General features: G+C 46.7%; 1 protein-coding gene across 1 annotated transcript in view; it reads left to right on the top strand.

The window, feature by feature from the left end:
• Positions 1–25031, top strand: part of ddb1 (damage-specific DNA binding protein 1) — a 118984-nt gene that overhangs the window by 28655 nt on the left and 65298 nt on the right. The window contains exons 8-11 of the mRNA XM_079496739.1: positions 6049–6132; positions 13586–13702; positions 18445–18547; positions 24602–24677. Coding sequence (XP_079352865.1) covers positions 6049–6132; positions 13586–13702; positions 18445–18547; positions 24602–24677 — 380 coding nt within the window. The remainder of the gene's footprint in view (positions 1–6048; positions 6133–13585; positions 13703–18444; positions 18548–24601; positions 24678–25031) is intronic.

Here is a 25031-nt window from a genome sequence, read left to right as displayed (position 1 = left end):
ATAGCATGGAACTGCTAACGTCTCAAAGTCATTAACCCATTTAAATACCAGCCCCACAGTCATTCAGTAGCATAGCATGGAACTGCTAACGTCTCAATAAGTCATTAACCCATTTAAATACCAGCCCCACAGTCATTCAGTAGCATAGCATGGAACTGCTAACGTCTCAATAAGTCATTAACCCATTTTAAATACCAGCCCCACACAGTCATTCAGTAGCATAGCATGGAACTGCTAACGTCTCAATAAGTCATTAACCCATTTTGGCCTGAGATCAGATTCTAAAAATGTCTTCTACATCCTGACAATTTTCTGAAAAAGCTATGTTTCTATGTCAGTCGTTCTTCGACTTTTCAAAAATAGCAGACCTACAAGCTCGTAGCGCGCCACTCGGTGGCGCGCTATGAGCTTGTAGATCTGCTATTTTTCAATAGCTAAATCATAACCTAATGCTAACACCAAAAGGGGTTCCCGCCCAGAATGGGTTAAGCAGCCACCTGCTAGGCACTGTCTGCTTACAACACGGACTCAGTTCCAGACGTCGTCGTGTTGTATTCTTATTGCACTGCTTCTAAATCGACGTATAATGGAAGAGGTGAGACCTTGTAAACAGCCCCGCAGAGCGGAGACGATTCCCCTGCTCCTCTGAAGGAGTGTGGAGGACGCGAGGAGACATCAGAGGAAGCAGAATGTTTTAGGTGTAAATGATGAGATGCCAGTTAACAACACACAGACACAGGCCAGTTAACAACACACAGATACAGGCCAGTTAACAACACCCAGATACAGGCCAGTTAACAACACACAGATACAGGCCAGTTAACAACACACAGATACAGGCCAGTTAACAACACCCAGATACAGGCCAGTTAACAACACACAGATACAGGCCAGTTAACACACAGATACAGGCCAGTTAACAACACACAGATACAGGCCAGTTAACAACACACAGATACAGGCCAGTTAACAACACACAGATACAGGCCAGTTAACAACACACAGATACAGGCCAGTTAACAACACACAGATACAGGCCAGTTAACACACAGATACAGGCCAGTTAACACACAGATACAGGCCAGTTAACAACACACAGATACAGGCCAGTTAACAACACACAGATACAGGCCAGTTAACAACACACAGATACAGGCCAGTTAACAACACACAGATACAGGCCTGTTAACAACACACAGATACAGGCCAGTTAACAACACCCAGATACAGGCCTGTTAACAACACACAGATACAGGCCAGTTAACAACACCCAGATACAGGCCAGTTAACAACACCCAGATACAGGCCAGTTAACAACACACAGATACAGGCCAGTTAACAACACACAGATACAGGCCAGTTAACAACACACAGATACAGGCCAGTTAACAACACACACATACAGGCCAGTTAACACACAGATACAGGCCTGTTAACACACAGATACAGGCCTGTTAACAACACACAGATACAGGCCTGTTAACAACACCCAGATACAGGCCTGTTAACACACAGATACAGGCCTGTTAACAACACACAGATACAGGCCAGTTAACAACACACACATACAGGCCAGTTAACAACACACACATACAGGCCTGTTAACAACACACAGATACAGGCCTGTTAACAACACCCAGATACAGGCCTGTTAACACACAGATACAGGCCAGTTAACAACACACAGATACAGGCCAGTTAGATACAGGCCAGTTAACAACACACAGATACAGGCCAGTTAACAACACACAGATACAGGCCAGTTAACAACACACAGATACAGGCCAGTTAACAACACACAGATACAGGCCAGTTAACAACACACAGATACAGGCCAGTTAACAACACACAGATACAGGCCAGTTAACAACACACAGATACAGGCCAGTTAGATACAGGCCAGTTAACAACACACAGATACAGGCCAGTTAACAACACACAGATACAGGCCAGTTAACAACACACAGATACAGGCCAGTTAACAACACACAGATACAGGCCAGTTAACAACACACAGATACAGGCCTGTTAACAACACACAGATACAGGCCAGTTAACAACACACAGATACAGGCCAGTTAACAACACCCAGATACAGGCCAGTTAACAACACACAGATACAGGCCAGTTAACAACACACAGATACAGGCCAGTTAACAACACACAGATACAGGCCTGTTAACAACACACAGATACAGGCCAGTTAACACACAGATACAGGCCAGTTAACAACACACAGATACAGGCCTGTTAACAACACACAGATACAGGCCAGTTAACAACACACAGATACAGGCCTGTTAACAACACACAGATACAGGCCAGTTAGATACAGGCCAGTTAACAACACACAGATACAGGCCAGTTAACAACACACAGATACAGGCCAGTTAACAACACACAGATACAGGCCTGTTAACAACACACAGATACAGGCCAGTTAGATACAGGCCAGTTAACAACACACAGATACAGGCCAGTTAACAACACACAGATACAGGCCAGTTAACAACACACAGATACAGGCCAGTTAACACACAGATACAGGCCAGTTAACAACACACAGATACAGGCCAGTTAGATACAGGCCAGTTAACAACACACAGATACAGGCCAGTTAACAACACACAGATACAGGCCAGTTAACAACACACAGATACAGGCCAGTTAACAACACACAGATACAGGCCAGTTAACAACACACAGATACAGGCCTGTTAACAACACACAGATACAGGCCAGTTAACACACAGATACAGGCCAGTTAACACACAGATACAGGCCAGTTAACAACACACAGATACAGGCCAGTTAACAACACCCAGATACAGGCCAGTTAACAACACACAGATACAGGCCTGTTAACAACACACAGATACAGGCCAGTTAACAACACACAGATACAGGCCTGTTAACAACACACAGATACAGGCCAGTTAACAACACACAGATACAGGCCAGTTAACAACACACAGATACAGGCCAGTTAACAACACACAGATACAGGCCTGTTAACAACACACAGATACAGGCCAGTTAACAACACACAGATACAGGCCAGTTAGATACAGGCCAGTTAACAACACACAGATACAGGCCAGTTAACAACACACAGATACAGGCCAGTTAACAACACACAGATACAGGCCAGTTAACACACAGATACAGGCCAGTTAACAACACACAGATACAGGCCAGTTAGATACAGGCCAGTTAACAACACACAGATACAGGCCAGTTAACAACACACAGATACAGGCCAGTTAGATACAGGCCAGTTAACAACACACAGATACAGGCCAGTTAGATACAGGCCAGTTAACAACACACAGATACAGGCCAGTTAACAACACACAGATACAGGCCAGTTAGATACAGGCCAGTTAACAACACACAGATACAGGCCAGTTAACAACACACAGATACAGGCCAGTTAACAACACACAGATACAGGCCAGTTAGATACAGGCCAGTTAACAACACACAGATACAGGCCAGTTAACAACACACAGATACAGGCCAGTTAACAACACACAGATACAGGCCAGTTAACAACACACAGATACAGGCCTGTTAACAACACACAGATACAGGCCAGTTAACAACACACAGATACAGGCCAGTTAACAACACACAGATACAGGCCAGTTAACAACACACAGATACAGGCCAGTTAACAACACACAGATACAGGCCTGTTAACAACACACAGATACAGGCCAGTTAACACACAGATACAGGCCAGTTAACAACACACAGATACAGGCCTGTTAACAACACACAGATACAGGCCAGTTAACAACACACAGATACAGGCCAGTTAGATACAGGCCAGTTAACAACACACAGATACAGGCCAGTTAACAACACACAGATACAGGCCAGTTAACAACACACAGATACAGGCCAGTTAACACACAGATACAGGCCAGTTAACAACACACAGATACAGGCCAGTTAGATACAGGCCAGTTAACAACACACAGATACAGGCCAGTTAACAACACACAGATACAGGCCAGTTAACAACACACAGATACAGGCCAGTTAACAACACACAGATACAGGCCAGTTAACAACACACAGATACAGGCCTGTTAACAACACACAGATACAGGCCAGTTAACACACAGATACAGGCCAGTTAACACACAGATACAGGCCAGTTAACAACACACAGATACAGGCCAGTTAACAACACCCAGATACAGGCCAGTTAACAACACACAGATACAGGCCTGTTAACAACACCCAGATACAGGCCAGTTAACAACACACAGATACAGGCCTGTTAACAACACACAGATACAGGCCAGTTAACAACACACAGATACAGGCCAGTTAACAACACACAGATACAGGCCAGTTAACAACACACAGATACAGGCCTGTTAACAACACACAGATACAGGCCAGTTAACAACACACAGATACAGGCCAGTTAGATACAGGCCAGTTAACAACACACAGATACAGGCCAGTTAACAACACACAGATACAGGCCAGTTAACAACACACAGATACAGGCCAGTTAACACACAGATACAGGCCAGTTAACAACACACAGATACAGGCCAGTTAGATACAGGCCAGTTAACAACACACAGATACAGGCCAGTTAGATACAGGCCAGTTAACAACACACAGATACAGGCCAGTTAACAACACACAGATACAGGCCAGTTAGATACAGGCCAGTTAACAACACACAGATACAGGCCAGTTAACAACACACAGATACAGGCCAGTTAACAACACACAGATACAGGCCAGTTAGATACAGGCCAGTTAACAACACACAGATACAGGCCAGTTAACAACACACAGATACAGGCCAGTTAACAACACACAGATACAGGCCAGTTAACAACACACAGATACAGGCCAGTTAGATACAGGCCAGTTAACAACACACAGATACAGGCCAGTTAACAACACACAGATACAGGCCAGTTAACAACACACAGATACAGGCCAGTTAACAACACACAGATACAGGCCAGTTAACAACACACAGATACAGGCCAGTTAACAACACACAGATACAGGCCAGTTAACAACACACAGATACAGGCCAGTTAACAACACACAGATACAGGCCAGTTAACAACACACAGATACAGGCCAGTTAACAACACACAGATACAGGCCAGTTAACAACACACAGATACAGGCCTGTTAACAACACACAGATACAGGCCAGTTAACAACACACAGATACAGGCCAGTTAACAACACACAGATACAGGCCAGACTGAACTGAACACTTTCAATCTAGTCTAGTTATTATTTAGTCACAAGCTAACAGCTAAATATTTATAAAATCCACTGACACCCTTAACCACTTTTCAACCTGGCACCATTATTTGGGACAAAAAATGTTCAAAGTAGAAGATGCTTGTAGATCTGCCACTGTTTATAAAATGAATAATGCGTGCTATCGAATGGGCATAGACTGGCATACTCACTGATATCAGCATTTTGGGCAGTATCGCGGCAGCTTTTCCGATTGGTATGGGAACTCTACTTCTGTCTGTGTGGCCCCAGCAGCACTAATGTGTCTCTCTCGTCTGACATGTGGCCCCAGCAGCACTAATGTGTCTCTACTTCTGTCCATGTGGCCCCATCACTAATGTGTCTCTACATCTGTCCATGTGACCCCAGCAGCACTAATGTGTCTCTACTTCTGTCCATGTGGCCCCATCACTAATGTGTCTCTCTCGTCTGACATGTGGCCCCAGCAGCACTAATGTGTCTCTACTTCTGTCCATGTGGCCCCAGCAGCACTAATGTGTCTCTACTTCTGTCCATGTGGCCCCATCACTAATGTGTCTCTCTCGTCTGACATGTGGCCCCAGCAGCACTAATGTGTCTCTACTTCTGTCCATGTGGCCCCAGCAGCACTAATGTGTCTCTACTTCTGTCCATGTGGCCCCAGCAGCACTAATGTATCTCTACTTCTGTCCATGTGGCCCCAGCAGCACTAATGTGTCTCTACTTCTGTCCATGTGGCCCCAGCAGCACTAATGTGTCTCTCTCGTCTGACAGACGTCCATCGCAGAGTGTCTGACCTACCTGGACAACGGCGTGGTGTTTGTGGGTTCCAGACTGGGAGACTCCCAGTTGGTCAAGGTAAACAACGCACTTACACCCAAGACCTGAGCAGATAAATCAGCCAATAATTCACACTTTGTTTCTAATAGAATTTTGCACGTGGATTACTGGGAACAGCACAATATATAATATAGGAGAATTTGGAAATGTGTATTTATATTTACTAGTCCTTACCCGTTGTGAGATATTGCCCCCCCATAAATATCTGTAAACATAAATGTTCATTTTAACAATTTTTTTTTGTGGCTTTCGCCTTTATTTTATATTTTTGAGTGGTGTGCAACCACTCCAAGGAACAGCAATGTCCCTATGGGACTATGTTTAGAGTACCAGTAGGGGCAAACGTGGCGCTGTTGTGCCAGAAACAGAGAGAGATGGTGTGAGAGGGAGGGAGAGAGAGAGGAGTTGCACCACTCAGTTCACACGTGTGTGATTTTTATGGAGGGACAGACAGTAGGCTGACAGGAAATGGGGAGAGAGATTGAGGGGATGACATGCAGTAAAGGCCGTTGGGATCGGGAGTCGAACCCGCGGCACACTGCCAGACTGGGAAAAAAAAATCTATCCTGACGCAAATGGTCGTGGCCTATATGGGGAGATGTGTCATGACCCAACTAATCCTGAGAAAGTGACATTTAGATTTTACGATTGTTCAAGCTGTTATAGCGCCACCATGAGGCCGACTGTCTGGTATAGTGTGGCTCTTCATTATTAAAAAGTGAAAGTCAAGGCCTTGCCTTCAGTATACTGTATACATATCTTATTACACACACACACTGCATCAGATGTTATGTTAGCCACCAGCAGTCCATTAATTATTCATTCCTTTAAGCTTTAGCTCTTCACTGAAAACAAGAAATTAAGCCATAAACAAACGTTGCATTGATTCATCCCCAAGAGAAACATTTGTCACAGCGTGTTAAACGCTGCTTTAGCCCATTCTGGGCGGGAACCCCATTTGGTGCTTTAAGCATTATGTTATACTTTAGCTATTGAAAAATAGCAGATCTACAAGCTCATAGCGCGCCACTCGGTGGCGCGCTATGAGCTTGTAGATCAATATATATTTCAGAGCGAACATTTTTAACAGTTTAAGGGCCCCAGACAGAGATCACCGTCAAGTTCAAGTTCATGGTCAGTTGCCCAGGATGGAGATTGATAAATGGGACGGAGATTAATGATATCAAAACCGGTCGCATGGCTCCACAGCCTAGGAGCGCTTGTTGCCCAATCCTCGGTGTTGCACAACAGTGACACGTCATCGAAAATGTTCCCTGCCTGTTTAGCGGACGAAAACGGAAATCTTAAAACGTTCATAACTCGCGATCTAAATCATCCCGTCTAATTATGAAAAAAGATCCTGGGTTAGGGCCCTAATCCTGGAACAACATATTTTGAGATGGGGGTCCGTGGCCCAATAGAGATAATTCTGGGGGTCCTTGACATGAAAAAGGTTGAGCACCACTGACATAGAAACATGGGTTTTTCAGAAAAAATGTAGGATTTAGAAGCCTTTTTTTAATCGACCTCAGTCCAAAATGGGTTAATGCATTGTGTTGTGTGTTATTTCAGAACAACACGTTGCTGTTCTGCCTTGTTTGGTTATAGTGGCTCTTCTAGCCACACAGTCTGTGTTTGGTTATAGTGGCTCTTCTAACCACACAGTCTGTGTTTGGTTATAGTGGCTCTTCTAACCACACAGTCTGTGTTTGTTCATAGTGGCTCTTCTAACCACACAGTCTGTGTTTGGTTATAGTGGCTCTTCTAACCACACAGTCTGTGTTTGGTTATAGTGGCTCTTCTAACCACACAGTCTGTGTTTGTTCATAGTGGCTCTTCTAACCACACAGTCTGTGTTTGGTTATAGTGGCTCTTCTAACCACACAGTCTGTGTTTGTTCATAGTGGCTCTTCTAACCACACAGTCTGTGTTTGGTTATAGTGGCTCTTCTAACCACACAGTCTGTGTTTGTTCATAGTGGCTCTTCTAACCACACAGTCTGTGTTTGGTTATAGTGGCTCTTCTAACCACACAGTCTGTGTTTGTTCATAGTGGCTCTTCTAACCACACAGTCTGTGTTTGGTTATAGTGGCTCTTCTAACCACACAGTCTGTGTTTGTTCATAGTGGCTCTTCTAACCACACAGTCTGTGTTTGTTCATAGTGGCTCTTCTAACCACACAGTCTGTGTTTGGTTATAGTGGCTCTTCTAACCACACAGTCTGTGTTTGGTTATAGTGGCTCTTCTAACCACACAGTCTGTGTTTGTTCATAGTGGCTCTTCTAACCACACAGTCTGTGTTTGTTCATAGTGGCTCTTCTAACCACACAGTCTGTGTTTGGTTATAGTGGCTCTTCTAACCACACAGTCTGTGTTTGGTTATAGTGGCTCTTCTAACCACACAGTCTGTGTTTGGTTATAGTGGCTCTTCTAACCACACAGTCTGTGTTTGGTTATAGTGGCTCTTCTAACCACACAGTCTGTGTTTGGTTATAGTGGCTCTTCTAACCACACAGTCTGTGTTTGGTTATAGTGGCTCTTCTAACCACACAGTCTGTGTTTGGTTATAGTGGCTCTTCTAACCACACAGTCTGTGTTTGGTTATAGTGGCTCTTCTAACCACACAGTCTGTGTTTGGTTATAGTGGCTCTTCTAACCACACAGTCTGTGTTTGTTCATAGTGGCTCTTCTAACCACACAGTCTGTGTTTGTTCATAGTGGCTCTTCTAACCACACAGTCTGTGTTTGGTTATAGTGGCTCTTCTAACCACACAGTCTGTCTTTGGTTATAGTGGCTCTTCTAACCACACAGTCTGTGTTTGTTCATAGTGGCTCTTCTAACCACACAGTCTGTGTTTGTTCATAGTGGCTCTTCTAACCACACAGTCTGTGTTTGTTCATAGTGGCTCTTCTAACCACACAGTCTGTGTTTGGTTATAGTGGCTCTTCTAACCACACAGTCTGTGTTTGGTTATAGTGGCTCTTCTAACCACACAGTCTGTGTTTGTTCATAGTGGCTCTTCTAACCACACAGCCTGTGTTTGTTCATAGTGGCTCTTCTAACCACACAGTCTGTGTTTGGTTATAATGGCTCTTCTAACCACACAGTCTGTGTTTGTTCATAGTGGCTCTTCTAACCACACAGTCTGTGTTTGTTCATAGTGGCTCTTCTAACCACACAGTCTGTGTTTGGTTATAGTGGCTCTTCTAACCACACAGTCTGTGTTTGGTTATAGTGGCTCTTCTAACCACACAGTCTGTGTTTGGTTATAGTGGCTCTTCTAACCACACAGTCTGTGTTTGGTTATAGTGGCTCTTCTAACCACACAGCCTGTGTTTGGTTATAGTGGCTCTTCTAACCACACAGTCTGTGTTTGGTTATAGTGGCTCTTCTAACCACACAGTCTGTGTTTGGTTATAGTGGCTCTTCTAACCACACAGTCTGTGTTTGTTCATAGTGGCTCTTCTAACCACACAGCCTGTGTTTGGTTATAGTGGCTCTTCTAACCACACAGTCTGTGTTTGTTCATAGTGGCTCTTCTAACCACACAGTCTGTGTTTGTTCATAGTGGCTCTTCTAACCACACAGTCTGTGTTTGTTCATAGTGGCTCTTCTAACCACACAGCCTGTGTTTGGTTATAGTGGCTCTTCTAACCACACAGCCTGTGTTTGTTCATAGTGGCTCTTCTAACCACACAGTCTGTGTTTGGTTATAGTGGCTCTTCTAACCACACAGTCTGTGTTTGGTTATAGTGGCTCTTCTAACCACACAGTCTGTGTTTGTTCATAGTGGCTCTTCTAACCACACAGTCTGTGTTTGTTCATAGTGGCTCTTCTAACCACACAGTCTGTGTTTGGTTATAGTGGCTCTTCTAACCACACAGTCTGTGTTTGTTCATAGTGGCTCTTCTAACCACACAGTCTGTGTTTGTTCATAGTGGCTCTTCTAACCACACAGTCTGTGTTTGTTCATAGTGGCTCTTCTAACCACACAGTCTGTGTTTGGTTATAGTGGCTCTTCTAACCACACAGTCTGTGTTTGGTTATAGTGGCTCTTCTAACCACACAGTCTGTGTTTGTTCATAGTGGCTCTTACCACACAGTCTGTTTGTTCATAGTGGCTCTTCTAACCACACAGTCTGTGTTTGTTCATAGTGGCTCTTCTAACCACACAGTCTGTGTTTGTTCATAGTGGCTCTTCTAACCACACAGTCGGTGTTTGTTCATAGTGGCTCTTCTAACCACACAGCCTGTGTTTGTTCATAGTGGCTCTTCTAACCACACAGCCTGTGTTTGTTCATAGTGGCTCTTCTAACCACACAGTCGGTGTTTGTTCATAGTGGCTCTTCTAACCACACAGCCTGTGTTTGTTCATAGTGGCTCTTCTAACCACACAGTCTGTGTTTGTTCATAGTGGCTCTTACCACACAGTCTGTTTGTTCATAGTGGCTCTTCTAACCACACAGTCTGTGTTTGGTTATAGTGGCTCTTCTAACCACACAGTCTGTGTTTGGTTATAGTGGCTCTTCTAACCACACAGTCTGTGTTTGGTTATAGTGGCTCTTCTAACCACACAGTCTGTGTTTGGTTATAGTGGCTCTTCTAACCACACAGTCTGTGTTTGTTCATAGTGGCTCTTCTAACCACACAGTCTGTGTTTGGTTATAGTGGCTCTTCTAACCACACAGTCTGTGTTTGTTCATAGTGGCTCTTCTAACCACACAGTCTGTTTGTTCATAGTGGCTCTTCTAACCACACAGTCTGTGTTTGTTCATAGTGGCTCTTCTAACCACACAGTCTGTGTTTGTTCATAGTGGCTCTTCTAACCACACAGTCGGTGTTTGTTCATAGTGGCTCTTCTAACCACACAGCCTGTGTTTGTTCATAGTGGCTCTTCTAACCACACAGTCTGTGTTTGTTCATAGTGGCTCTTCTAACCACACAGTCGGTGTTTGTTCATAGTGGCTCTTCTAACCACACAGTCGGTGTTTGTTCATAGTGGCTCTTCTAACCACACAGCCTGTGTTTGTTCATAGTGGCTCTTCTAACCACACAGTCTCAGACCATTTGCTTTGAACAGAAGCTTGTAAGTTGATTCTAAAACATATTTCTGGTGTCGATCAATCATAAAGCAGCTGTTTAATAAAATAGATGATATGCCAGAAGGCAGTTATAATTGTTGACATCATTCATAAAGTGGCTGTGTAATCAAATAGATAATTCAATATTCAGCGAGATTGTAATTGTTGCTAAATCAACCCTGACAGGGACCGTTCTAACAATGGGCTGTCTTTACATTATTATTATGTACACTTCAATGTCTCTTTTAACTACTTAACCCATTTTGGACTGAGGTCGATTTAAAAAAAAGTCTTAAAAATCCTAAAATTTTTCTGAAAAACCCATGTTTCTATGTCAGCGGTGCTCAAGTCTTTGACTTTTTGTGCAATCCTGAAAATTCTGTACTGCTCTTTTTGAACTGTATCTTGAATATATCAAATAAATCAAATCAAATCAAAACCTTTTTTCATGTCAAGGACATGTCAGTGACCCCCCCCCCCCCCCCCCCCCCCCCCCAGAAGCCAATATTTTAGTTAAAAATGTACGCTCTGAAAGAATATATATTCAAAGATTTGCGCCACATTTTCACAACTTTAAAAAAATAGCAGACCTAAAAGCTCGTAGCGCGCCACTCGGTGGCGCGCTACGAGCTTGTAGATCTGCTATTTTTCAATAGCTAAAGTATAACATGCTTAAAACACCAACATGGGTTCCCGCCCAAAATGGGTTAATGTGCAACTCGGTCACTTTTTTGTGAATTAATTATTGACCAATCTTTATGGTAGAGTATGTTAACACATTAACAGCCAGGTATTCAGTAATTAATTACCTGCTTCACAACTAGCGTTTTTGCTCATCTTTCAGGGGTGAAAGACTATATGATCACTATATATCACTATATGATGTTCTGGGGTGAACATCATATAGTGACACATGTCTCTGTATTCTGGGTGAACATCATATAGTGACACATGTCTGTATTCTGGGGTGAACATCGTATAGTGACACATGTCTCTGTATTCTGGGGTGAACATCATATAGTGACACATGTCTGTATTCTGGGGTGAACATCGTATAGTGACACATGTCTCTGTATTCTGGGGTGAACATCATATAGTGACACATGTCTGTATTCTGGGGTGAACATCGTATAGTGACACATGTCTCTGTATTCTGGGTGAACATCATATAGTGACACATGTCTGTATTCTGGGTGAACATCATATAGTGACACATGTCTCTGTATTCTGGGGTGAACATCGTATAGTGACACATGTCTCTGTATTCTGGGTGAACATCATATAGTGACACATGTCTCTGTATTCTGGGGTGAACATCGTATAGTGACACATGTCTGTATTCTGGGTGAACATCATATAGTGACACATGTCTCTGTATTCTGGGGTGAACATCGTATAGTGACACATGTCTGTATTCTGGGGTGAACATCATATAGTGACACATGTCTCTGTATTCTGGGTGAACATCATATAGTGACACATGTCTGTATTCTGGGTGAACATCATATAGTGACACATGTCTGTATTCTGGGTGAACATCATATAGTGACACATGTCTCTGTATTCTGGGTGAACATCATATAGTGACACATGTCTGTATTCTGGGTGAACATCGTATAGTGACACATGTCTCTGTATTCTGGGGTGAACATCGTATAGTGACACATGTCTGTATTCTGGGTGAACATCATATAGTGACACATGTCTCTGTATTCTGGGGTGAACATCGTATAGTGACACATGTCTCTGTATTCTGGGTGAACATCATATAGTGACACATGTCTCTGTATTCTGGGGTGAACATCATATAGTGACACATGTCTGTATTCTGGGGTGAACATCATATAGTGACACATGTCTCTGTATTCTGGGTGAACATCATATAGTGACACATGTCTGTATTCTGGGGTGAACATCATATAGTGACACATGTCTCTGTATTCTGGGTGAACATCGTATAGTGACACATGTCTCTGTATTCTGGGTGAACATCGTATAGTGACACATGTCTGTATTCTGGGGTGAACATCATATAGTGACACATGTCTCTGTATTCTGGGTGAACATCGTATAGTGACACATGTCTCTGTATTCTGGGTGAACATCGTATAGTGACACATGTCTCTGTATTCTGGGGTGAACATCATATAGTGACACATGTCTGTATTCTGGGGTGAACATCATATAGTGACACATGTCTGTATTCTGGGTGAACGTCGTATAGTGACACATGTCTCTGTATTCTTGGGTGAACATCATATAGTGACACATGTCTGTATTCTGGGGTGAACATCATATAGTGACACATGTCTGTATTCTGGGGTGAACATCGTGTAGTGACACATTTCTCTGAGGTGAGCAGGTAATAAGTGTAGGGGTTTTTTTGCAGCTCAACGTGGACAGTAACGACCAGGGTTCCTACGTGGCCGTCATGGAGACCTTCACCAACCTGGGACCCATCGTGGACATGTGTGTGGTGGATCTGGAGAGGCAGGGCCAAGGCCAGGTACATATTAACTCAATTACCTTAATAACTTAATTACTCAATTACCTTAATAATACTGTTACATGTGTGTGGTGGATCTGGAGAGGCAGGGCCAAGGCCAGGTACATATTAATACTGTTACATGTGTGTTGTGGACATGGAGTAGGGCATTCACTTCTAGTCATTTGTACTAGTTGCCTAGTTTACTAGTCGACTAGTTGTTTAACTACTATTATGTAAAAAAAGAAAAAAAAAAAAAAAAAAAGGATATTATCATCTTCGTAATGTCATTAGAGCGGCCGTTATATTAGGTTACAAAACAAACTCTTGGCTTATTGATTCGTTTTTTTGCTTATCAGTTTATTGTTTGGGAATTATATGCCTCTTTACTTTAAAACTGCTTAGTCATCTGTTCTGCTTTTATTTAAAAGTCAGCTTCATTACCACAGTTTCTCATATAAGGAGCTTTTAACCCATTGTATTTAATTCAACTTTCTCTTCATATAATTGGTCTCTCCTCACTAAGGCTCATTATAAGAGGTCTACTCACTGTGGACAAGCTCAGAAACCTGCCTACCAGATATAGGACTAGGCTTTATATTATTATTATGAACTGGCTTATGGCCAGCCTAATTAACAGTGGATTGTGCCTTCTGCCTGCACTATTCATTTGTTTAATTCGTCATTTTAATGCCAATAGAAAAATCCGTGACATACACACTATATCTCATTTTAACACGGCAATCCTATAGTATTATACACAGTCGGATTTCGGCCGGTTTTAGGTAGATTACATCGGCCGTTAGCCAAACAAGCTACATTTTGCTACATTAAGCCCCCGATTACGTCAATTACGTCAGTGGCCTTGAGGGATTTATTGATTCATCACGTTATTACGTCAATAGCCATAAGGGGGTTAATGCAGGGTGTGAGGAAGGCTGTGGTTGCTAGCAGGCTGCTAGCCGGCTGGTAGCAGGCTGCTAGCCGGCTGGTAGCAGGCTGCTAGCCGGCTGGTAGCAGGCTGCTAGCCGGCTGGTAGCAGGCTGCTAGCCGGCTGGTAGCAGGCTGCTAGCCGGCTGGTAGCAGGCTGCTAGCCGGCTGGTAGCAGGCTGCTAGCCGTCTGGTAGCAGCCTGCTACCAGCCGGCTAGCAGCCTGCTAGCCGGCTGGTAGCAGGCTGCTAGCCGGCTGGTAGCAGGCTGCTAGCCGTCTGGTAGCAGGCTGCTAGCCGGCTGGTAGCAGGCTGCTAGCCGGCTGGTAGCAGGCTGCTAGCCGTCTGGTAGCAGGCTGCTAGCCGGCTGGTAGCAGGCTGCTAGCCGGCTGGTAGCAGGCTGCTAGCCGTCTGGTAGCAGGCTGCTAGCCGGCTGGTAGCCGGCTGCTAGCCGGCTGGTAGCAGGCTGCTAGCCGGCTGGTAGCAGGCTGCTAGCCGGCTGGTAGCAGGCTGCTAGCCTGCTGGTAGCAGGCTGCTAGCCGGCTGGTAGCAGGCTGCTAGCCGGCTGGTAGCAGGCTGCTAGCCGGCTGGTAGCAGGCTGCTAGCCGTCTGGTAGCAGGCTGCTAGCCGGCTGGTAGCCGGCTGCTAGCCGGCTGGTAGCAGGCTGCTAGCCGGCTGGTAGCAGGCTGCTAGCCGGCTGGTAGCAGGCTGCTAGCCGGCTGGTAGCAGGCTGCTAGCCGGCTGGTAGCCGGCTGCTAGCCGGCTGGTAGCAGGCTGCTAGCCGTCTGGTAGCAGGCTGCTAGCCGGCTGGTAGCCGGCTGCTAGCCGGCTGGTAGCAGGCTGCTAGCCGTCTGGTAGCAGGCTGCTAGCCGTCTGGTAGCAGGCTGCTAGCCTGCTGGTAGCAGGCTGCTAGCCGTCTGGTAGCAGGCTGCTAGCCGGCTGGTAGCCGGCTGCTAGCCGGCTGGTAGCAGGCTGCTAGCCGTCTGGTAGCAGGCTGCTAGCCTGCTGGTAGCAGGCTGCTAGCCGGCTGGTAGCAGGCTGCTAGCCGGCTGGTAGCAGGCTGCTAGCCGTCTGGTAGCAGGCTGCTAGCCTGCTGGTAGCAGGCTGCTAGCCGGCTGGTAGCAGGCTGCTAGCCGGCTGGTAGCAGGCTGCTAGCCGGCTGGTAGCAGGCTGCTAGCCGTCTGGTAGCAGGCTGCTAGCCTGCTGGTAGCAGGCTGCTAGCCGGCTGGTAGCAGGCTGCTAGCCGGCTGGTAGCAGGCTGCTAGCCGTCTGGTAGCAGGCTGCTAGCCTGCTGGTAGCAGGCTGCTAGCCGGCTGGTAGCAGGCTGCTAGCCGTCTGGTAGCAGGCTGCTACCGGGCTGCTAGCAGGCTGGTAGCGGGCTGCTAGCCGGCTGGTAGCAGGCTGCTACCGGGCTGCTAGCAGGCTGGTAGCAGCCTGCTACCGGGCTGCTAGCAGGCTGGTAGCAGCCTGCTACCGGGCTGCTAGCAGGCTGGTAGCAGCCTGCTACTGGGCTGCTAGCAGGCTGCTAGCAGCCTGCTACAGGGCTGCTAGCAGGCTGCTAGCAGCCTGCTACAGGGCTGCTAGCAGGCTGCTAGCAGGCTGCTAGCCGGCTACCTATGGGGTTCAGACGTGAGGGAGCTGTATGGTGTCAGGGTGTCAGGGTTTCAGACGTGAGGCTGTATGGTGTCAGGGTTTCAGACGAGAGGCTGTATGGTGTCAGGGTTTCAGACGAGAGGCTGTATGGTGTCAGGGTTTCAGACGAGAGGCTGTATGGTGTCAGGGTTTCAGACGAGAGGCTGTATGGTGTCAGGGTTTCAGACGAGAGGCTGTATGGTGTCAGGATTTCAGACGAGAGGCTGTATGGTGTCAGGGTTTCAGACGAGAGGCTGTATGGTGTCAGGGTTTCAGACGAGAGGCTGTATGGTGTCAGGGTTTCAGACGAGAGGCTGTATGGTGTCAGGATTTCAGACGAGAGGCTGTATGGTGTCAGGATTTCAGACGAGAGGCTGTATGGTGTCAGGGTTTCAGACGAGAGGCTGTATGGTGTCAGGGTTACAGACGAGAGGCTGTATGGTGTCAGGGTTACAGACGAGAGGCTGTATGGTGTCAGGGTTTCAGACGAGAGGCTGTATGGTGTCAGGCTTTCAGGGTTACAGACGAGAGGCTGTATGGTGTCAGGGTTTCAGGGTTACAGACGAGAGGCTGTATGGTGTCAGGGTTTCAGGGTTACAGACGAGAGGCTGTATGGTGTCAGGGTTTCAGACGTGAGGCTGTATGGTGTCAGGGTTTCAGACGAGAGGCTGTATGGTGTCAGGGTTTCAGGGTTACAGACGAGAGGCTGTATGGTGTCAGGGTTTCAGACGTGAGGCTGTATGGTGTCAGGGTTTCAGACGAGAGGCTGTATGGTGTCAGGGTTTCAGACGAGAGGCTGTATGGTGTCAGGGTTTCAGACGAGAGGCTGTATGGTGTCAGGGTTTCAGACGAGAGGCTGTATGGTGTCAGGGTTTCAGACGAGAGGCTGTATGGTGTCAGGGTTTCAGACGAGAGGCTGTATGGTGTCAGGGTTACAGACGTGAGGCTGTATGGTGTCAGGGTTTCAGACGTGAGGCTGTATGGTGTCAGGGTTTCAGACGAGAGGCTGTATGGTGTCAGGGTTTCAGACGAGAGGCTGTATGGTGTCAGGGTTACAGACGAGAGGCTGTATGGTGTCAGGGTTTCAGACGAGAGGCTGTATGGTGTCAGGGTTTCAGACGAGAGGCTGTATGCTGTCAGGTTTCAGACGAGAGGCTGTATGGTGTCAGGGTTTCAGACGAGAGGCTGTATGGTGTCAGGGTTTCAGGGTTTCAGACGAGAGGCTGTATGGTGTCAGGGTTTCAGACGAGAGGCTGTATGGTGTCAGGGTTTCAGACGAGAGGCTGTATGGTGTCAGGGTTTCAGACGAGAGGCTGTATGGTGTCAGGGTTTCAGACGAGAGGCTGTATGGTGTCAGGGTTACAGCTGGCTGGCTGGCTGGCTGGCTGGCTGGGTATGAGCACGGAAATAGCATGGTTGTTTTTCACCACCTGTGCGCAACCTAACACACACACACGCACATTTTAACTTATGGCCCTCAGAACACATTTCTAACAAATATCAGTCACCTCTTATTCAGCTGAGTGCATTCACATTATTCAGCCACTTCTTTTGAGGCCGTTTGTCAGCAAAGGCCATTTGTGTGCCTTTTATTCTCGCTGCCAATAAGGACCATTATTCTCTGTTCAGTCTAGACTGGACGCTGATATTCATCTTTGAGAGCACTCTGTTGTCATGCTCCATCTGGGAGAGACGCTGAGCCGTTTACAAATGGATGCTTATCCCATTCTGGGCGGGAACCCCTTTTGGTTTTAGCATTATGTTACGCTTTAGCTATTGAAAAATAGCAGATCTACAAGCTCATAGCGCGCCACCGAGTGGCGCGCTATGAGCTTGTAGGTCTGCTATTTTTTGAAAGATCAAATAACGACTGACATAGAAACATAGCTTTTTCAGAAAACTGTCAGGATGTAGAAGACATTTTTAGAATCTGATCTCAGGTCAGAATGGGTTATTCACCCACTGCAACACGCCTGTCCAGAGCGGGTTGTGTGTCATCGTCTGTCGGGTGGAAACCTCATATTGTCGACAAGCTTTCTGAGGCATTTCCAAACGCATTTCAAGCTTGCAGATCTGCTACTGCAGTATCAAGCAGGGCGTTAGTTTACACCAGAGAAAGACGAGGATTAGGGTTAACCCTAAACCCGACAGCGTTATTTTCTCCTCGTCTTGTCACTTAATTCTCTTTCTGTCGGTTTGCAGCTGGTGACGTGTTCGGGCGCCTTCAAGGAGGGCTCGCTCAGAATCATCCGCAACGGCATTGGGATTCACGAGCACGCCAGCATCGACCTTCCAGGGATCAAAGGTTTGTTTGTGCGTTACGATGCATCTCTCTGAGACACAGGGATCTGTTTGTGCGTACGATGCATCTCTCTGAGACACAGGGATCTGTTTGTGCGTACGATGCATCTCTCTGAGACACAGGGATCTGTTTGTGCGTACGATGCATCTCTCTGAGACACAGGGATCTGTTTGTGCGTACGATGCATCTCTCTGAGACACAGGGATCTGTTTGTGCGTACGATGCATCTCTCTGAGACACAGGGATCTGTTTGTGCGTACGATGCATCTCTCTGAGACACAGGGATCTGTTTGTGCGTACGATGCATCTCTCTGAGACACAGGGATCTGTTTGTGCGTTACGATGCATCTCTCTGAGACACAGGGATCTGTTTGTGCGTACGATGCATCTCTCTGAGACACAGGGATCTGTTTGTGCGTACGATGCATCTCTCTGAGACACAGGGATCTGTTTGTGCGTACGATGCATCTCTCTGAGACACAGGGATCTGTTTGTGCGTACGATGCATCTCTCTGAGACACAGGGATCTGTTTGTGCGTTACGATGCATCTCTCTGAGACACAGGGATCTGTTTGTGCGTACGATGCATCTCTCTGAGACACAGGGATCTGTTTGTGCGTACGATGCATCTCTCTGAGACACAGGGATCTGTTTGTGCGTACGATGCATCTCTCTGAGACACAGGGATCTGTTTGTGCGTACGATGCATCTCTCTGAGACACAGGGATCTGTTTGTGCGTACGATGCATCTCTCTGAGACACAGGGATCTGTTTGTGCGTACGATGCATCTCTCTGAGACACAGGGATCTGTTTGTGCGTACGATGCATCTCTCTGAGACACAGGGATCTGTTTGTGCGTACGATGCATCTCTCTGAGACACAGGGATCTGTTTGTGCGTACGATGCATCTCTCTGAGACACAGGGATCTGTTTGTGCGTACGATGCATCTCTCTGAGACACAGGGATCTGTTTGTGCGTACGATGCATCTCTCTGAGACACAGGGAGCGTTGCCAATTACACTCCTCATTATGATACAGTGTGCCCAGATGGCTTCATTTTGTTGTCACTGTTCCCCGCTCGATGGAGAGGGAAATACAACCAACATTTGGCTGGGGAATTATTTGGAATCATGGGAGAAATTGACGCGGTGTTTATTTTCAATTAGCAAACTGTTTCTGTGTGGAAACTAGGGGAGGAGGAATACCACTGCACTCAGTACACTGAGCGACATGCAGCCTCTATACATCTCAGTACACTGAGCGACATGCAGCCTCTATACATCTCAGTACACTGAGCGACATGCAGCCTCTATACATCTCAGTACACTGAGCGACATGCGGCCTCTATACATCTCAGTACACTGAGCGACATGCAGCCTCTATACATCTCAGTACACTGAGCGACATGCGGCCTCTATACATCTCAGTACACTGAGCGACATGCAGCCTCTATACATCTCAGTACACTGAGCGACATGCAGCCTCTATACATCTCAGTACACTGAGCGACATGCGGCCTCTATACATCTCAGTACACTGAGCGACATGCAGCCTCTATACATCTCAGTACACTGAGCGACATGCGGCCTCTATACATCTCAGTACACTGAGCGACATGCAGCCTCTATACATCTCAGTACACTGAGCGACATGCAGCCTCTATACATCTCAGTACACTGAGCGACATGCAGCCTCTATACATCTCAGTACACTGAGCGACATGCAGCCTCTATACATCTCAGTACACTGAGCGACATGCAGCCTCTATACATCTCAGTACACTGAGCGACATGCAGCCTCTATACATCTCAGTGCACTGAGCGACATGCAGCCTCTATACATCTCAGTACACTGAGCGACATGTAGCCTCTATACATCTCAGTACACTGAGCGACATGCAGCCTCTATACATCTCAGTACACTGAGCGACATGCAGCCTCTATACATCTCAGTACACTGAGCGACATGCAGCCTCTATACATCTCAGTACACTGAGCGACATGCAGCCTCTATACATCTCAGTACACTGAGCGACATGCAGCCTCTATACATCTCAGTACACTGAGCGACATGCAGCCTCTATACATCTCAGTACACTGAGCGACATGCGGCCTCTATACATCTCAGCCTCTATACATCTCAGTACACTGAGCGACATGCAGCCTCTATACATCTCAGCCTCTATACATCTCAGTACACTGAGCGACATGCAGCCTCTATACATCTCAGTACACTGAGCGACATGCAGCCTCTATACATCTCAGTGCACTGAGCGACATGCAGCCTCTATACATCTCAGTACACTGAGCGACATGCAGCCTCTATACATCTCAGTACACTGAGCGACATGCAGCCTCTAGACATCTCAGTACACTGAGCGACATGCAGCCTCTATACAACTCAGTACACTGAGCGACATGCGGCCTCTATACATCTCAGTGCACTGAGCGACATGCAGCCTCTACTGAGCGACATGCAGCCTCTATACAACTCAGTACACTGAGCGACATGCGGCCTCTATACATCTCAGTACACTGAGCGACATGCAGCCTCTAGACATCTCAGTACACTGAGCGACATGCAGCCTCTAGACATCTCAGTACACTGAGCGACATGCAGCCTCTATACATCTCAGTGCACTGAGCGACATGCAGCCTCTACTGAGCGACATGCAGCCTCTATACATCTCAGTACACTGAGCGACATGCAGCCTCTATACATCTCAGTACACTGAGCGACATGCAGCCTCTACTGAGCGACATGCAGCCTCTACTGAGCGACATGCAGCCTCTATACAACTCAGTACACTGAGCGACATGCGGCCTCTATACATCTCAGTACACTGAGCGACATGCAGCCTCTAGACATCTCAGTACACTGAGCGACATGCAGCCTCTAGACATCTCAGTACACTGAGCGACATGCAGCCTCTATACATCTCAGTGCACTGAGCGACATGCAGCCTCTACTGAGCGACATGCAGCCTCTATACATCTCAGTACACTGAGCGACATGCAGCCTCTATACATCTCAGTACACTGAGCGACATGCAGCCTCTAGACATCTCAGTACACTGAGCGACATGCAGCCTCTATACATCTCAGTACACTGAGCGACATGCGGCCTCTATACATCTCAGTACACTGAGCGACATGCAGCCTCTATACATCTCAGTGCACTGAGCGACATGCAGCCTCTATACATCTCAGTACACTGAGCGACATGCAGCCTCTATACATCTCAGTACACTGAGCGACATGCAGCCTCTATACATCTCAGTACACTGAGCGACATGCAGCCTCTATACATCTCAGTACACTGAGCGACATGCAGCCTCTATACATCTCAGTACACTGAGCGACATGCAGCCTCTATACATCTCAGTACACTGAGCGACATGCGGCCTCTATACATCTCAGTGCACTGAGCGACATGCGGCCTCTATACATCTCAGTACACTGAGCGACATGCAGCCTCTATACATCTCAGTACACTGAGCGACATGTAGCCTCTATACATCTCAGTACACTGAGCGACATGCAGCCTCTATACATCTCAGTACACTGAGCGACATGCAGCCTCTACTGAGCGACATGCAGCCTCTATACATCTCAGTACACTGAGCGACATGTAGCCTCTATACATCTCAGTACACTGAGCGACATGCAGCCTCTATACATCTCAGTACACTGAGCGACATGCAGCCTCTATACATCTCAGCCTCTATACATCTCAGTACACTGAGCGACATGCAGCCTCTATACATCTCAGTACACTGAGCGACATGTAGCCTCTATACATCTCAGTACACTGAGCGACATGCAGCCTCTATACATCTCAGTACACTGAGCGACATGCAGCCTCTATACATCTCAGTACACTGAGCGACATGCAGCCTCTATACATCTCAGTACACTGAGCGACATGCAGCCTCTATACATCTCAGTACACTGAGCGACATGCAGCCTCTATACATCTCAGTACACTGAGCGACATGCAGCCTCTATACATCTCAGTACACTGAGCGACATGCAGCCTCTATACATCTCAGTGCACTGAGCGACATGCAGCCTCTACTGAGCGACATGCAGCCTCTATACATCTCAGTACACTGAGCGACATGTAGCCTCTATACATCTCAGTACACTGAGCGACATGCAGCCTCTATACATCTCAGTACACTGAGCGACATGCAGCCTCTATACATCTCAGCCTCTATACATCTCAGTACACTGAGCGACATGCAGCCTCTATACATCTCAGTACACTGAGCGACATGTAGCCTCTATACATCTCAGTACACTGAGCGACATGCAGCCTCTATACATCTCAGTACACTGAGCGACATGCGGCCTCTATACATCTCAGTACACTGAGCGACATGCGGCCTCTATACATCTCAGTACACTGAGCGACATGCAGCCTCTATACATCTCAGTACACTGAGCGACATGCAGCCTCTATACATCTCAGTACACTGAGCGACATGCGGCCTCTATACATCTCAGTACACTGAGCGACATGCAGCCTCTATACATCTCAGTACACTGAGCGACATGCGGCCTCTATACATCTCAGTACACTGAGCGACATGCGGCCTCTATACATCTCAGTACACTGAGCGACATGCAGCCTCTATACATCTCAGTACACTGAGCGACATGCAGCCTCTATACATCTCAGTACACTGAGCGACATGCAGCCTCTATACATCTCAGTACACTGAGCGACATGCAGCCTCTATACATCTCAGTACACTGAGCGACATGCAGCCTCTATACATCTCAGTACACTGAGCGACATGTAGCCTCTATACATCTCAGTACACTGAGCGACATGCAGCCTCTATACATCTCAGTACACTGAGCGACATGCAGCCTCTATACATCTCAGTACACTGAGCGACATGCAGCCTCTATACATCTCAGTACACTGAGCGACATGCAGCCTCTATACATCTCAGTACACTGAGCGACATGCGGCCTCTATACATCTCAGTACACTGAGCGACATGCAGCCTCTATACATCTCAGTACACTGAGCGACATGCAGCCTCTATACATCTCAGCCTCTATACATCTCAGTACACTGAGCGACATGCAGCCTCTATACATCTCAGTGCACTGAGCGACATGCAGCCTCTATACATCTCAGTACACTGAGCGACATGCGGCCTCTATACATCTCAGTACACTGAGCGACATGCAGCCTCTATACATCTCAGTACACTGAGCGACATGCAGCCTCTATACATCTCAGTACACTGAGCGACATGCGGCCTCTATACATCTCAGTACACTGAGCGACATGCGGCCTCTATACATCTCAGTACACAGGTGTATTACCGGATTTGCCTGCAGAGGAGACTATCGGCCACTGCCATCGGTGGAAGTCAAGTTTTACATTAACAGTTAACATTAACAAGGCAAATATCGCCCCTACCGATGGTCGGCCGATACATCGGTATCGGTGCACCCCTAGTGGAGGTGGAGTGGTGGTGCACCCCTAGTGGAAACATTTCCATTTTTCTCCCCCTCCCATTTAGGGCATAGCAGACAGTGGTGGCCTTTTGTGGTGCCACAGATAGAAAACCCATAGATTTCAGAAAATATTTATACAAATTATTTTAAGCCTGAAAAAAAGCCCATAAAACACTTGATTCTGTGTCAAAGAATTTTAAAAAGTAAAAGAAAAAAAGGATTAGGGTCGTCCCGATTCGATCACGTGATTGGAAATCGGGCTACGAGCTTGTAGGTCTGCTATTTTTGAATCTTCTGAATATATATTCTTTCAAAGTGAATGTTTTTAACTCGGGCCTAAATGGGTTAATATCCGATCGGGAAAAATCTGTATCGGCAGATACTCGAGAATAAAAAAAAAATATATATATATATCTCTCGTTCTATCTATCTATCTCTAAACTCTAATCAAATCATAGGTTTTCAAATTGATTTCAAATTTTTCTTTTGACAAGTATGAGTGAAAACATTCTGTGGTCTAGGACCAGTAATGGGCCATCGGGCAGGGCAGTAATCTCCCTTCATCTTGTCTTCAGGGTTGTGGCCGCTGCGCTCGGAGGCTGGCAGAGAGACCGACGACATGCTGGTGCTGTCATTTGTTGGACAAACCAGGTGAGATGGTGGCTTCTTTCTCTGGTGTGTGTAGGTGCGCTCTCTGTGTTGGACAAACCAGGTGAGATGGTGGCTTCTTGCTCTGGGTGTGTGTAGGTGCGCTCTCTGTGTTGGACAAACCAGGTGAGATGGTGGCTACTTGCTCTGGTGGGTGTAGGTGGGGTGACCTTGGCTCAGGAGGTAGAGCAGGTCGTCCAATGATCCATGGGTCGGCGGTTAGAATCCCGGCTCCTCCTCCTGTCCACATGTCTAAGTGTCCTCGGCCACATTTCACAGACGGTTGATGGTGTGAGTTTTATCAAGTTCTCGTGTCCTCAACCTCATACAATCCAAAATGTTTCCTTTCTGTCATCT

This window comes from Electrona antarctica, assembly GCF_951216825.1.
Source record: "Electrona antarctica genome assembly, chromosome: 3".
Lineage (NCBI taxonomy): Eukaryota > Metazoa > Chordata > Actinopteri > Myctophiformes > Myctophidae > Electrona > Electrona antarctica.
The sequence above is the reverse complement of the archived record's forward strand: the minus strand, read 5'-3'. Positions and strand labels throughout refer to the sequence as shown.